The 14,840-nt window shown below is 58.3% G+C and overlaps 6 protein-coding genes across 6 annotated transcripts; 3 read left to right on the top strand and 3 right to left on the bottom strand.

Annotated features, from left to right (window-relative positions):
* Window positions 1-351: 351 nt before the first annotated feature.
* MKK02DRAFT_45366 (uncharacterized protein) lies at window positions 352-1,107 on the top strand (the record flags this gene model as incomplete). The annotated part of the gene is made up of 1 exon (XM_053093377.1): window positions 352-1,107. One exon carries the CDS (start codon window positions 352-354, stop codon window positions 1,105-1,107), a length of 756 nt encoding a protein of 251 aa, XP_052946437.1.
* Window positions 1,108-1,794: 687 nt separating this feature from the next.
* On the top strand, window positions 1,795-3,891 carry MKK02DRAFT_45365 (uncharacterized protein; the record flags this gene model as incomplete). Its single annotated transcript, XM_053093376.1, has 1 exon — window positions 1,795-3,891. One exon carries the CDS (start codon window positions 1,795-1,797, stop codon window positions 3,889-3,891), a length of 2,097 nt encoding a protein of 698 aa, XP_052946436.1.
* A 229-nt stretch (window positions 3,892-4,120) lies between these two features.
* On the bottom strand, window positions 4,121-5,573 carry MKK02DRAFT_45364 (uncharacterized protein; the record flags this gene model as incomplete). The annotated part of the gene is made up of 6 exons (XM_053093375.1): window positions 4,121-4,585; window positions 4,657-4,980; window positions 5,041-5,143; window positions 5,209-5,305; window positions 5,405-5,463; window positions 5,521-5,573. The coding sequence occupies 6 exons, from the start codon at window positions 5,571-5,573 to the stop codon at window positions 4,121-4,123; spliced, it is 1,101 nt and encodes a 366-aa protein (XP_052946435.1).
* A 332-nt stretch (window positions 5,574-5,905) lies between these two features.
* MKK02DRAFT_37232 (putative xenobiotic-transporting ATPase) lies at window positions 5,906-11,542 on the bottom strand (the record flags this gene model as incomplete). The annotated part of the gene is made up of 19 exons (XM_053089597.1): window positions 5,906-6,007; window positions 6,056-6,440; window positions 6,482-6,606; window positions 6,657-6,763; window positions 6,808-6,958; window positions 7,160-7,240; window positions 7,284-7,948; window positions 7,994-8,306; window positions 8,355-8,698; window positions 8,818-8,822; window positions 8,843-9,391; window positions 9,435-9,490; window positions 9,534-9,616; window positions 9,660-9,820; window positions 9,865-10,557; window positions 10,599-10,701; window positions 10,757-10,861; window positions 10,908-11,039; window positions 11,086-11,542. 19 exons carry the CDS (start codon window positions 11,540-11,542, stop codon window positions 5,906-5,908), a joined length of 4,617 nt encoding a protein of 1,538 aa, XP_052946434.1.
* A 661-nt stretch (window positions 11,543-12,203) lies between these two features.
* Window positions 12,204-12,872, top strand: MKK02DRAFT_45361 (putative cell wall organization and biogenesis-related protein; the record flags this gene model as incomplete). Its single annotated transcript, XM_053093374.1, has 4 exons — window positions 12,204-12,252; window positions 12,299-12,413; window positions 12,531-12,630; window positions 12,774-12,872. 4 exons carry the CDS (start codon window positions 12,204-12,206, stop codon window positions 12,870-12,872), a joined length of 363 nt encoding a protein of 120 aa, XP_052946433.1.
* Window positions 12,873-12,944: 72 nt separating this feature from the next.
* MKK02DRAFT_26112 (uncharacterized protein) lies at window positions 12,945-14,682 on the bottom strand (the record flags this gene model as incomplete). Its single annotated transcript, XM_053087143.1, has 8 exons — window positions 12,945-13,091; window positions 13,153-13,251; window positions 13,302-13,524; window positions 13,588-13,646; window positions 13,740-14,074; window positions 14,171-14,288; window positions 14,376-14,438; window positions 14,539-14,682. 8 exons carry the CDS (start codon window positions 14,680-14,682, stop codon window positions 12,945-12,947), a joined length of 1,188 nt encoding a protein of 395 aa, XP_052946432.1.
* Window positions 14,683-14,840: the final 158 nt, after the last annotated feature.

Genomic DNA, 14,840 nt, shown 5'->3' with positions numbered 1-14,840 from the left:
TCGGAGTTTAGATAAAAGGGCGGGCAGCGGCGTTATTGATGACATCATTTGGGAGACGCGTTGCGCGTTTGACTTCAGCCTTCTCCATCTGCCTCTCAGCCATTAGAACGCCATCCTCTGACTGTACCCACGTCTTTATGTATGAGATCTGCTTCAGGCCACGCTGACAAGTTAGCGAATCACAAGTTTTGCCGCTGAGCCTCACGCCAGCCACCGCACGATTGCACGCGACCGCTCCTTCCCTCAACCCTCGGCCCGCTCGCTGCTCCGCCGTCTCCCCTCACGTGCCGCGCCGGTCCCTCTGCGTCATCTGCGACCTTGCGCTCCCTGCCGCTACCTTCCATTCTCGAAATGTCGACCGCGTCCACCTCTCGTCTCTCAGGAACATCGCGGGACAGTGTCTCCATTGCGCAGGCCATGGCATCCACGGCGCAACCCCAGCCTCCCGTGGGTATCCTCCCTACCCACCTCGCCAGCATGGCGGTCGGCGAGGCAATCGGCGCCCTCGGCACGCTACTCAACCATATCATGCACCTCGGCGTAACCCGCGAGACGCCAGCTCTCGCACACGCCCTATGCGAGATCGCCGAGGAGATATTGAGGTATCTCTGCGACGCCGATCTCCTCCCAAGCACCACAGACCCCCACCTGTTCCTCAGTATACGCACGGACGCCCTACGTCAACGGAGAATGCTCCTCACACAATCGGCGGTCATGCACCAACAGACGGCCCAGATCACGAACCAAGAGCACGCACTCGCTGCCGCCGATCGGGAGCGCCACGAGCTGGAGCTCACCGTCCTCGCCCAGACGGCGACCATCCAGCGTCAAGCAATTCTGCTTCGGAGTCAGGCGAGGGTAATGGCCGGGAAGCACCACCAGGTCGCTGCCCTCACCCGCGAGCTCGACAGCTATCAATCCACCGTCACAACCCTCGCCGACTATGAACGTGACATCATTGAGCAATTCGTATCCAAGCTTGCTCTGACGGGCCGTCCATCGAGCAGCACTTCAAGCGGTGGACGCACTCCGATCGACACGGTCGGGCCGCGCGGCACCGAAGAAGCGGACAACCTACAAGCTGTGGTGGGGCGGGGAGTCGTGTAAAAAGGGTGGGGGTGGACACGGGGATCGGGACGGTTTCGTTGGCGCGGGATGAGGGGCGGTCGCGAACGAAGGGAGCGGGGGTGGCGGGTATCCGGTCGTTTCGACTTTTCCCATGTCCTTTTGTACTTCGCTTGTTTGTAGAGTCTAAAGTTGTTTGCATGTAGCTTATCATCTGGCTATCCACAGTGGAGGTGACAGCTGCATCACAGTGCGATCCTGCACTACTTACACATACCTCCCTCACTCAGGGGTCATTCGGATGCGAATACTGAAGAGAGAGTTGCTGTACGTGACCCTATCAGCGCCGAGCAGCTATATATACCTACGCTCATACCAAGCCCCTCGCAGCTCAGATCCAGGGGAACGGTCGTCGCCAAAGCACCAGCTAATTCAGTAAGGAATGTGACGTCAGCCATACTGTCACGCGCGTTACTTTGCAGGTTTCACATTTCCACATGTTTCACCTCTCTTCGCTCAACCTTCTTCCTCTTCGATCTTCGATGTCTCTTTCTTTCATTCTCCCTACCAGCCCCTCATAGCATCTAATTGATTTCAGAGCTGGCATCGGTGAGTCTCGTCCGTCTGAAGGGGTAGGTATGAGCTGAAAGCCAGTACCACCTCCCCGTCACTCAACTCGCAATCCTCAATCCTCTTCGTTCAGTCGCCACCCACTAGCTCCTCTTTACCATGTCATCGAGCCGGCCGGATCCGCATAGTCAAGCTCCGGCTCCCACTCCCCATGCGACGGCACCGGAGAGGACGGGCCCATCCCTCTTGGCTCCGCCTTCAATCCCCAATCCTCACCCCATGATCGCCGCCAGCCAGCAGCTCGTCCCGGGTGGATCACAGCCGGCGTTGAACCCCCGCGCTCAGCTCGATCGTGCCCCATCGGTCGGTACCCCCTCTGCGATGGTGCTGATCCCCCATGGCCGAACAGACAGCCGGGAGGGTGCCATGCTGAGGAGCAGGATTCTCCCCGAGCTAGGCGGACCTCGTCCAGGCGCGCTATCCACCGACCCCTACGCCCACAGAGCTCCCTCTATGCTCAGCGGCGGCTCCTCCTCTCACCCCTCCAATCCGCGCACCATCATGCATTCCCGCCACGTATCACTCCCCAATCTCCACGGCACGACGCCTTCCTGCCCGTCCGGGTGCCGTCACTCGCCGCCCCCGCAGCAGTCCCGTCTCCAGTACATCCGGCAGCACGCCAATATCGACAGTACTAGCGAGGGTTCCCTCCCTATCATACGAACACACCCTCCCGCACCGGCAGGCGCGCACCCCCGCCCCGTTCCGCACCCCTACCAAGCCGGTCACAGCGGTCCTGCGCCCATCCCCAACCCCATCTATCGACCTCATACGTTCGCAGCTACTACCCAGTACGGCGCTGTCACCCCTGCCCCGATCATGACGACGACGAATATGCGGGAACCCTGCGACGGTCCTCCAGCGCAGTATGCGATTTCCGGTCATCCCTCCTCGGCGTGCTGCTTGTATCATGCCATTGTGCAACTGAGCACGGTCCGGCCGGGAGAGTCACGGGACAACTCGCACGATCGCAAATCCGCACGCTCATTGCTGGCAGCGAAGTATTGCGGATTTCTGCGCGCGCAAAGGGCAGAGCTGGCATTGCTGAATCAGGCGTCATTGGGGAGGATTGATGCACGTCTCCAGGAGAGTGAACGGCGGGTGCAGCCGGATGGTGCGGAAATTGAGAGGCTCGCACGTCGAGTGCGGGAGGGGAGCGCAGAGAAGGAGCTACTCACGCAGCAGTCGGAGCGGCTGCAGGCGTCACTGGCTGCGTCACAGGACTGGAGTGCACAGCTGGAGGCGGAATTACGGGAGTTGCGGAAGCGTAAGGGGGGACTAGTGGCGACCAGCACGCCGCTCAGGGTCGGATCGGACGGTAACGGTGCGGATTCGGACATCGTCAAAGCGTCGAAGGACCGGTCGACGGAGCTGCTAGCGCAGAAGGTCAAGACGCTAGAATTACAGCTGCTTAGCGCAAAAGGCACCTACGAGTCGCTTCGGAGACTGAACACGACATGCCGTGACGACGAGGCGGCGGCGCGGAAAGAATCCCAACAACTTCGCCTGGAGCTGGAGCAAACCCGCAAAGATGCGGCGAAGAAGGAGAAGGCGGAAAGGAGGAGGCTCGCTCTGGAGGCGTCCGAGTCGGGCGGTCCGGCGAAGGAGGAGGTGGAGCGTGAGCGGAAGCTCAAGGACATGGTGGACGAGCTGGATCAGCTGAGGAAGGACAATGTGGAGCTGTCGACCTGCGCGGCTGCCGACCTAAAGCAAAGAGATCGGCTCAGGGCGGAGGTCAAGCAGGCCAAGGCGGAGGTCAAGCTACTCGAAGCGGAGGTCAAGGAGGCGGAGAAGGCGAAGAAGTCTAAGGGGATCGCATACGAGGCGGAGGTGATCTCGGCGAGAGCCCAAATGGTGCTGATCAGACAGGGAGAGGCCGACAAGAAGGAGATTGAGGGGCTCAAGGCGGAGGTCAAGTCGCTCAAGGAGGCGTTTACAGGGAGGGGCGGTCAGGGGGCGTCTGAGGCGAGCGGGCCGAGCGGGTACGAGTCGCAGCAAAGAGGAATGATGGCGGAATTGGAGCAGTTGCGGAAAGAGAGGGAGGAGGATCGAATCTCCGCTGCTGCCGATGCGAGGAAGATCATGATGCTCGAGGCCGAAATCAACGACCTTCGAGAGAGGATCGACGGGCCGTCGGCGTCGGCGAAAAAGCGAAAGGCGGCCGACATGCGCGATGACTACGAAATCAACGAGTAGGGCGAGACGGCTGGAGGGCGGGAAGCTGAGTGAGGCGTCGGAGGGATGGGGGGCGATTCGCGAGGGAATGGAGGAGGAGAGGGCTCTTGAGACTGTTGTATTGATCGCGTTTGGGTCTGGTCAGTGTAGATAAGTCTCGCTCAGTTGTTAGACCCCTTTTTATGTTGTGTCCATAAGTAATCTGTTGCATGTACCCACTTTTGTAGCTCGCGCGCTCGGCTAAGGCTCCTTACTTCTTCATTCCCATCTTTCTCCGCCGCGCTCCACCGGCCTTCCCTAGCCCCGCCTTCTTCTTCTTCTTTTCCTCGGCGCTCAAGCCAGCCACCTCCTCTCCTTCTTCCTCGTCCGACTCGGCCTCAGTGGTCCCTGCGGACTCTTCCCCGCTGGACGCCCTGTTCCCCGAAAGTCGTGCCTGCTTCTTCACCTCGGATAGGCGGTTCTTCTTGGATGAGGGCGTCGGCGTGTTGATCGCGCTGACGGGCTCGTCATCGGCTTCGTCCAGAGTCTCGGCTGAGCTGTCCGAGGTGGAGAGGATTTGATGGATGATAGGGGGAAGTTTCGCTTGGACGTCGGGTGGGAGGAAAGAGACGGCGCGGTTGGCAAGGGAGAGGGACAGTCGGACTGGCCAGACGCGAGTGAGGCCCGGAGGGGTAGCGAGATCGGAAAGAGGGGTTTGAGATCCGTCCTCATGTGGCTGACAATCAGCTTCGCCTCAGTCGTGGAGCCAATGTGGGTTTACAGCACGCTCTAGTGAAGACTGCTCACCAAGAATACATTGTCACCCTCGACGACCAGTTCCAATACCCCAGCGCCCTCATTGCCCTCCACCATGGGTACCTTGACTTTCCGTCTTCTCTGCCCAGCCGCCGCGCCCGCCTTCTCCTTGGTGCTACCCGCTGCAGCGCGAGCACTGCGCTCAAAGTACGCCACGCGTGCTCGGTCCTTGTTGTAGTTGAGGCGCATGACGAGGAGATGGGCGAGCGAGGTGAGGAAGGCGATAAAGACGAGGGTGTGGAAGAGGGTAGGTCGGAAACGTTGGTAGTAGTAGCCTGTTCCGCGCCATTTCGGGACACCGTTCTTGTAGAAGAACTGTAGAGTCAGCTACGTTATTCGACGCCAGTCTGTCTAGTCAAGTAAGACCCAGCTCACATTGTACCGCTCGCGACTCTCCGGCGAGCGCAGGATAGCGGTGATTACTCCAAGGCGCGCGAACCTCTCCTGGATGTTCTTGACCCCAGGGTTCTTGTCAGGGCTGAGAAAGTCAGGATACGTCTCGTGCTTCCCGCATGAGATGCTGTGTGGAGGCTTTCGACTCACTGCATCTGCATAGACTTCTTCCTGTACGCCTTGGTGATGGCAGCTTGGTTCGCATTTGAGTCGATATTCAGCAATGAGTAGAAGGTGGTGCCTTTACCTGTGGGTGTCAGTAACCGCTTAGTAAGCTCTATACTGCCACTCTGATTATGGCAGAGCCTCATCAGATCTATGCTGCCTCAGAGTAGGTCGCACTCACCCTCGGAGAGCTCAAGAGCAGAGACGAGATCGAAAATCTCATGGTCCTCTTTGGTCCAGCTGTTCCGTCAGTACACCTTATCTCGTATGCTCTTCGTCCCGCCCTGAGAGACTTACGCTGCTGCCAGACCGAAGAGCACAAAAATGATCGACAAGAAAGCAAGCCGCATGATGATAACAAGCAGCAGAGCAAGAGGTACAAAGCCAAGAGCAGAGGAGCGAAATTGTCCAAACCGACGAATGATTGACTGAGCGCGTCCGACCCTGAGCAAGTTCACCTCTCCGCCTCCCTCTTCCCTGTCTCCTTACTCACCATGCATTGTACTCCGAAGCTGCTCGACCCAGGCTGCTCAATAGCAGCGGAATGAAAGGCAGAAGCGAGAGTGACAAGATCAGAGATCCATGTAGATTATACTATATTCTATAATTGGTGTATCACTCTATCACGCCCCTATGACCCTCTCCCCTATAAACTCTCTCTTCAATAAACAGGACATGTACTCTAAACAGTCTCGGGCTTCTCGCTCTCAGGGCTCTTGACCTTCTTCTTGTCCGCCTCCTTCTTGTCGGCCTTGGATCCAGACTCCTTGCCTGACTTCTTGGGCTGAGATCATCAGCGTCGCCCTACTGGAGCAGAAAAGGAGAAACTCACCACCCGGGCCAGCCAGTACAGGAACACCGCCGCGAATATATTGAATATGATGAATACCCATATGATGCCCGAGTCCCTCCATCGATTGCTGAAGCTGATCCCGACCTGCGAGAGGAAGACGTCCGTAGTAGCGATCGAGCAGAACTCGCACTCGCCAGTCGATTGCGGGTTGAGGATCGTGCCGCCTGCGAAGGACTGATAGGCACCGAGGAAGTCGGCACAGGTTCCGGTAGGGGAGATAACCCGCACAATCTCGGTAGAAGAGCACTGTGCCGGTGCGCCAGCGACAGCGACGCCCAGTATGGCTTCGACAAAGTATGTGAAGGGCGAGACGCGGTACATAAATATCCAGAACCTCGGCAGGTTCTGGGCTTGGATAAGAACGCTGACAGTCAGCCGAGCCATAGTCAAAGATGCTGAACGTACCCGCAGAAGATGAGACAAAGACTGAACATCAAGTTGGCGACGTTCCCGGCCGTCTCGGCGCTGTCCATTCCGGCAATGATCGCGATAGCGAAAGTGGCGGTAAACCAGAAGAATTGAACCATCAACTGTCGACGGTCAGGGCTGTCCGCTCCAACGTAGCACGGGCGGGACTCACGAGCCACATAGTAGCACCCCGCGATGCGATGGCATCGGTCCAGCCGGCGTTCCGGTAATAGCCGATGGGATAGTACCAGCAGAAGAAGAAGACTGTTCCAACGAGTACTGCTGATCAGCGCCAGACTGGGAGGAAGGACGCGTTGACTTACGAGACCAGGGGATCTCCACGGCGATATTGGACAGGACAAAGATCTTCCAAGAGTATGTCTTGGAGGGACGCTCGCGAACTTCATACAAGCTTCGCTGGACGACAAAGTTGGGCATGATCTGCTGGCAGAGCTGGGAGAACATGAGGAAGATCTGGAAGTCAGCTGAAGCATAGTAAGGCGCACGATACTCGAGACCACCAGCATAGAAGACGAGAAGGAGAGGGAGATGGTCGGTGGAGGCATGCCGTAAAAGCGGAAATCGCCGGATTGTCATCCGCTCTTTTCCCGCCGCCGCAGCTATGCCCCCTGACTGGAATCAAGCACCATTGACAGCAGGAAACGACGAGCTCACCATGAATGCCGAGAATAGTTGCGACTGAAGACCGGCCTGCGAGGTGTCCGCCTTGAAGAAGGAGAAACCGACAAACAAGGCCTAGATATCAGCCCCGTCCACGCTCAAAACGGAAGTAACTCACAACAGCGATACTGAGCAGGAACTTGGAGTAGATGTAGCTCGGTGTGCGCCAGTACTGCTGGAACACCCGGGTCATGACGATCCGAGCTTGAGTCCAAGTCGGCGCCGCAAACTCCTTGAAAGCCGCCTTGTCGATCTTGGTCTGCTCGGCCGATGGAGCAGGCGCATTCCGCTTCTCCTCTTCGACTTCCCTCGGGCGGGTTGTCTTGATGTTGTCCAGCTCGTTCCGGACCCCGACGCGCTCCTCCGAGTCCAGCCAGGCCTGGTGCCAGTCGACGTCGGTGTGCGAGCCGGGTGCAGCGCCGATGGCGCTCAACATCCACTCGGCCGGGTTCTCGCCCTTGGGGCAAGGGGGTGCGCCGTTCTTGACAAAGTAGTCGATGAGGATGTGCGAGCCGGACCCGACTTCGCCGAAGTAGACCGTACGACCGCCTCGAGCGAGGAAGAGGAGCCGGTCAAAGTTCTCGAAGAGGATGGCCGAAGGCTGGTGGATGGTGCAGAGGATGGCTTGTCCGGCGGAAGTGAGCTTGCGGAGGAGCTGGAGGATGTTCCACGAGGTTTGCGAATCGAGACCGGAGGTAGGTTCGTCGAGGAAGAGCAAAAGAGCAGGCTTGGCGACGAGCTCGACACCGATAGTGAGACGCTTGCGCTGTTCGACGTTGAGACCTGGACGTCAGCTGAGTTACAGGTGAGCTAGATCAGGAAGCTCACCCTCTCCTGGTACACCAACGATAGCATCCGCATACCCGTCCATCTCGAGCAACTTCAGGACCTCCTCGACATAGTCGATCTTTTCCTGCTTGGAGACGTGTTTGGGTTGACGGAGGAGAGCCGAGAATTGGAGAGCCTCGCGGACGGTGGAGGTGGCGAGATGAAGATCCTGTTGCTGGACGTAGCCGGTTTTGCGCTGGAATGATACGTCGCGCTCAGCACCATCGACGAGGATCTCGCCGGTGACGACACCCATGGTGACTCGGGTCGCGAGGACGTCCAGGAGAGTGGTCTTACCAGCACCGGAGACACCCTGACCGTCAGCCCCGATGCCGTAATCCAAGCGAAACCCTAAACTCACCATCAAAGCAGTCAAGGTTCCCGGCTTGACCCAGCCATCGACATGGTCCAGAATTCGCCTCGCCTCGCCCTTGATCTTGATATCATACACCACATCCTTCCAGCTGAACGTAGAGGTCTGCCTTTGGATGATCCCGTCCTCGACCTGGTCGGCGCCCGTCTTCGCCTTTCCGTTCTTGCCCTTGACGGGCGCGTCGGTACCGGTAGCCGCTGAGACCTTCTCGGTCTTGGTCTGTCCGCTGGTCTGGGACTCGGCATCGGAAGCGGTCGACTTGAGGGATTTGGGGATACGGCCGCGGGGGAAGACGAGGATTTCGCCCTTGGATTTTTGAGCCGAGATGTATTCTGTCGATCAGCGGGCGCCAGGTGCTCGCCAGGCAAGACGTACCAGTAGCAAAGAGGTAAACACCTAAGAAGGCCGCCATAAACCCGAATAAAATTCAGCGAGGAGGTCAGCTTGGTACTCCTTCTATACGGAGGCGAGCTCACCCAACATTGCGCCACTTGTGGATGTAGTAGTACGCGTAAGCAGTCTCAATGTAGATGTCACCGTTGACAAAGTCCTGGCCCAGCTGAGCGCCCTGGACGGCGCAGGCTCTGGCGTTGGCAGGAAGGTTCTCGTAGCCCGGTCCCGAGGGGACGAACTGGGAGCACGAAAAGTCGCGATCGTGGAACTCGTTGATCATGAGCGACTCGAATGCGTAGCCGATGGGGTTGATGTAGTTGATCCAGCGAGCCCAGCCGCGCATGAGCGTGACGGGGATGGCGAAACCAGTATAGATGATGAGGGCGACCATGATGATCGCGGCGGGCGTCATGGCCGAGACGAATTGACGCGAGAGGGCGGCGATCGACCGGAAGATCATCGACATGGTGAGGGTGGCCACGAACGAGACGAAGAGGTAGAAGAAGAATGCGCCGGGTTCACGTCGGAGGTTGGTCATGAAGTAGAGCGTCAAGTTGGAGAGGATGGCATTGACGACCTTGTAGGGCAGGTCGCATGCCATGGACGCAAAGGCTTCGGCGGACGAGTGGTAGCTGAAAGTCAGCGAAGCTCGCTGCTGTAATAACGAGAACTTACAAGGCATATTGAGTGTGCTTCTCGACGATAGGGCGCTGGGCGTACAGAGTCAGGATCTGGGCGTTAGCAGGAAGTCGAAATATAGGGGAGCCAGCTCACTTCCAAAGCGGCACCGAAAGCGTTGATCAAGATCGCAAAGAAGAGCAAAGATCCGCGCTGGTAGAAGCTGGCGGTAGTAGGTTCTGGCCGTCAGCAAAAGCAAGCCCGAAACGAGGCTGGACTTACGCAAATTGAAGAAGACCGAAGCGATGATCAAAGACATGACGACATTTCCAAAGAGCTGGGTGATGGTCAAGCTTGGATCGGCTCGAAGACGCCAGAAACCACGACGGAGACAGAGCTTGACTTGTTGACCGTAGGACATGGTGTAGGGTGAGCCAGCGCGACTGCAATATCAGCTCCAGCCCAGTAGGAAAAATCAAGGACTTACATCCGCTTGGACTGCTGAGTCCGCCGACTCTCCAAGAACTGGTCGTACCGCTCGCCGTGGACCGGGTGCTTTTGCTCAAACTGCGCAATCTCCTCCATGAGCGCCTTGTACTGCGGGCTCTTCTTCCACCTCGCGGCAAACTCGACCGGAGTCTGCGGTACTTCGTGCTCCATCCCCTCCTTAGGCGTCCGCTCCGACGCGCTGGTAAGCGAGGTGAGGAAGTCCGGGACCGTCTGTTGCTCGGGGCACTGGAAGCCCATGTCGAGGAAGTACTGCTTGGCCTCGCCGATCCGACCGAAGAAGATCTGCTCCCCTTCGTACAGGACGCAGACCTTGTCAAAGAGGTCGTAAGCCGACTGAGGAGCCTGGTAGATGGCGACGACCGAGGTGGTACCGAGAAACTCGGCGCCCATCCGGAGGTTCTTGACGAATTCGATGGCGTTGGCAGAGTCGAGACCGCGAGTAGAGTTGTCCCAGCACTGGAGGGGAGCGCCAGAAAGGGCCGCCTCGCAGATGGTGACTCGCTTGCGCTCACCGCCGGAGACACCGCGGATAAAGTCGTTTCCGACGATCGTGTTCATGGTGTGAGGGATACCGAAGACCGACATCATGACGTCCCGACTGTGCGAGGCGTACTCTTGACGACTGAGGCCACCCGGGATTACGCGGGGTGCACGGGCCTCAGCAGCGAAACTGAAATCAGCTTGGTCCATGCCGCACAAATCGAGACTCACGCCAAAGTCTGCCCAACCGTCATATTGGGGAAGTGCACGTCGACTTCGGCAGTGTAGATGGCCTCGCCACGGAACTGGCCCATCATCTGCTCGGGTGTGATACCTGCATGTCAGCAAGATTCAACAAAAAAGGCTAAATAAGCCAGAGAAAAACACACCTCGATAATTCATGTCGGTCGCTTCGTCCAGGTAGAGTCCGTTCATCTCGCCAGCGATCGTCTTGAGCAGCGTAGTGCAGCCTGATCCGGGAGGTCCTAGTACGACTTAGGTTTCAGCAGATGCTCAGTAGATGCGAGGGAATGGGCTCACCAAGCATCTCGCCCGACTCGAGCACACCGTCGATGCCATCGAGGATCTGGACCTTGCGCTTCCGGCTACTCATGAGCTCTCGGGCCTGGTTGAGCATGGCGATGGGAAGGTTCCCGACGGTCTTCTGGAAGTCTACATGTCAGCCAAGGTCAACGATAAAGACAAGAATTGAACTCACCGGCATCAGAGCCAAACCCGTGCACGGACATATTCTTGTACGAGACACCCGCCAGTCTCTGGTTGCCTGCCTCTTCCGACAAGCCCGCCATCCCCTTGACGTACTTGCGCGCGTTGAAGTTTGCGGAGAATGGGTCGAGGTCGCTATCCTCCTCATACTTGAACAGCTTCTCTGGGGGGACCGGGGCATTGGACACGCCCGACCGGCCCGTGAGCTGCCGGACGAGGTTGAGCGGGCTCGAGGGAGGGTGGTGTGCGCCGCCGATGGACGAGCGGCGGGACATCTGACGCGCCAGAGCGGTGATCTCTTGCTCCCGAGTGGTGATGGTTTCGGCGGGGGTTTGGAAGATGGGGGGTGCGGAGGGGTATTCGCCGTTGGTAGGGCTCGCGCCGCTGACAGGGCCAGCGGACGAGTCCTCGTATGTGGTAGGGAGACCGCCAGCCTGGTGGTACGACATAGGGCGCGCGAGGGTGGGTGCCATACTCGCGCTGGTCCCGGTGGGGAATTGGAATGGGGCGGCACCGGCCATATTGGCGGCTTAAGGCTTAAGTACCGAAGGATGGAGCGAAGCTCAGTTAAGCTCGAGAACGAGGACGACGAGATCGAGCAGCGGTGATCTCAGTATGCTGGACGGATGATGGAGGGGAACAGCGTTCCAGCGAGGTATATAACGATCTTTGCCTGGACGTGCAGGCCGATGACCGAAATCTCCAGCGGGGCAGCGGGCGGGCTTGGCAGATACGCGGTTTGCAAGGGGCCCGTAATCTTCTGGCCGCCGGTCTGTATGGAATGCGCAAGGTCAGTGGGTGAACCGTAAGTCTACGAGGTCCATGCAGGTGAGTAGCTCGGCAGTAGTGGTACGAGACACTTTGGCTTACCGAAACGCGGAGTAGCAGGTGGGTGGCCACTTTGTTTGGCTCGCGCGCGGCCGCCGAAGAGTTTATCCGGATGCGGGCGCCACTGACGCCGCCTGAAACTAACGGCATCGATAGTGCCTGGCTGGTGACGCCACGTCATAGAGTCTACCTCCACTGCTTGAGCTCTCCTTCTGAAGATCTAGAGCCAAAGACATCGTTCACCTGCTACAGCCTGGACCACGCAGCGGGACATATTGCAACATGAGCGAAGCAAGCAGCTCCAAGTCTGGGCTCTACGCCGTGGCCGACTGTGAGCGGCTCTGACTCAACTCGCCCCGTCCTGAGCTGATCAGAAGTCTGCCTCATTCCTATGGGCCTCCCCACCCCCTCTGTCGGCCCCCAGATCGCGGAGTGTCAACGCGTGCTCGAGGCCTCCGGTCTGGAATACAAGGCATGCTGTATCCCGCTTGCGTCACTTACTCACCGCTGACGTAGCAGCTTCAGTAAGACCTCCTCTCTCCCCCGCCCGCTTGGCGGAGTCCAGCAGCTGGGACCCGCCCGCCAAGTCCGCAGTACTGACCGAAGCAGCGGATACGGCACCAACGTCGAGGGTCCTTGGGACGCCGTCATGGCCGCCATCGGAGAATGTCACCGCGCTGTACACGCCATGGGCACGCCTCGGATTGCCGTAAGTTCTTCAAGACCGTCGGCCATCAGGCACACGTGGACCCGGTCTTCCATTCCTCACGGGCGCCCGAGAAGATCCACTTCTATCCACTTGCTCCCAGCTCGATCACTCAGGCTATGGACGGGACCGAGCTGATCTGGTAGACGGACATCAGAATAGGTACCCGGACGGACAAGAGCATCAGCTCGGGTGGGAACGATGGGAAAGTCAAGCGCGTCGAGGAGATCCTGGGGGCAAAGTGATTCAGATAGAGAGAACGACCTCATCTACATGCAGTGTATGTACAGCACTGCCAGCGAGAGTGCAGGAACACCTTATTCCTCGTTGTCTGATCCGTCGACCAGCCAATTGGCGAACCCCTCTAATCGCTCCGTCTCTCCTCGCTGGTCGTCCTCATCCGCGAGACCTCGACCGCCAGACCGCTTGAACCGCTCTTTGCCGGTATATATCGAAGCTTGTATCTGGGAGTCAGCTCTTCCGAGCTCAGGATGCCTGGCACAAGACTGCAAGGAGCGAACTTACTCTTCGTTTGTCAAAGAACCGCCCGTTCATTTTCGCCACGCAAGCTTCGGCCGATACCGAGTCTTTAAATTTGATAGTCATGACCCCATCTTCCTCTTTCTGCTCTAATCAGCCCATACCCTGCCACTCGATGAAAAGGCCAAGCTCACGTCGTACAGCGTCACGCTCGTCACTTGCCCCATCGTCTCTGCCTCTTCCCGCACATCCTCCTTGAGCTCGAGAAGTAATGCCGGGTCCTTGTCCAGATCCGGCAGCGTGAACATACCCTTCAACACGACCACGCGGGCCATGCGGTTCACGCCTGGCTTGGGGGCGCCACCGATGGGGGCCATGGGATCGTCCGAGTCGTCGTCCGAGTGCCAGGTGACTTTGCTAAAGAGTCAGCAAAGGCTACACGCCCAATTCTCCTAGATCAGCAAGGGAGATAGTACTTACTTTTGCATCATCTTGATCCTCTTTGTCATCTTCTGCTTCTCTTCCGCCGTGTATGTCCTCTTGGCCGCTCCGGTACCGGGCACGACTGTCGCCGCGCCGTCCTTTGCTTCTCCGCCGTCCGCGCCCGCCTCCTTCGGCTTGTCCTTCTCCACCCCGTCGGCCTCACCCTTCTTATCACCAGACCACCCGTCTCCATACTCCGCCTCCTTGACCCGCATGTTCCCCGCTCCTGCTCCCATCTCCAGCTCTATATCATCCAGCAGTGTCACCGCCAGCGAGACACTCCCCTCCTTGAAGTAGATGACAAGCGCCTCGCCCTTGAACTTGCCATCCGCATCGTTATACAGCTTTATCCGGGGTTCGCCATCGTCGCCAATAAGCAAGACCCCGGCTTTCGAAAAGACGGAAGCGAGTTGCGAGACGGTCGCTGTGGGAGGAAGATTCGAGACGAAGACACCAGTCTTTTTGGGTCCGGTCGAGTGGGGAGCTTGGCGGGGTGGTCGCACGGTAGTGGCACCGGGAGCTGAAGAGGAGGCAATGGCATTGGCGGTGTTTGTGGTGGTTGTGGTAGATGCAGATGGACCAGCGGAAGCGGCTGCTCGGGTCGAGGCGTTGGAGGTATAGTCCTTATCCTGACCCGCCCTCTTGCGCTTCTGCTGATTGCGCTTTTCTTCGCGTGCAACGACGGCGTTGGCGGGTTCCTATGGGTCAGAGGCAGATCCGGCACTGAGGCAGACGTGATGGGTGTCGACGAGGAGCGTTGTCAGGCAAAAGATCAGCAAGCTTACATTCTCGTCTACGCCCGCAATGGCATAAGCGGATTGCTGCGCCTTCCACGAGTCTTCATCGACCTGCAATACATGTCAGATCTTCCTTGTTCTCTTCTTTCACGTTGGCAGGGGCTATACATCTGCTCAAGATAGAAGATACCCGCGTGTGGCGGATACGTACAAGAGGAATCCACACTTGTCCCGCCCACTCCCATTCCTGCCCGTTGTCGTCCTCGTAATGGTGTTTGCCAGACTGCTGGTCGACGAATACTCGCGGATCCGTGGTGAACTCGGAAGGCAAGGGATGCTGAGGTGCTGATGCCATTGTGTGAGATAGTCGAGATGAGAGGTAAAGCGAAGCGGCTACAGCTGGGCTACAGTTATTGGCTGAGCCAAAGTCGCACCGCCACTCTTACCGGTTGCTAAATACTCCCCTCACTTGTCCCGCCTTCCTGCCACGCGGGTATCGGTGATCGCCGTTGT

This window comes from Dioszegia hungarica, assembly GCF_025882075.1.
Source record: "Dioszegia hungarica strain PDD-24b-2 chromosome Unknown MKK02contig_8, whole genome shotgun sequence".
NCBI lineage: Eukaryota > Fungi > Basidiomycota > Tremellomycetes > Tremellales > Bulleribasidiaceae > Dioszegia > Dioszegia hungarica.
This window is presented reverse-complemented; position numbering and strand designations above follow the sequence as displayed.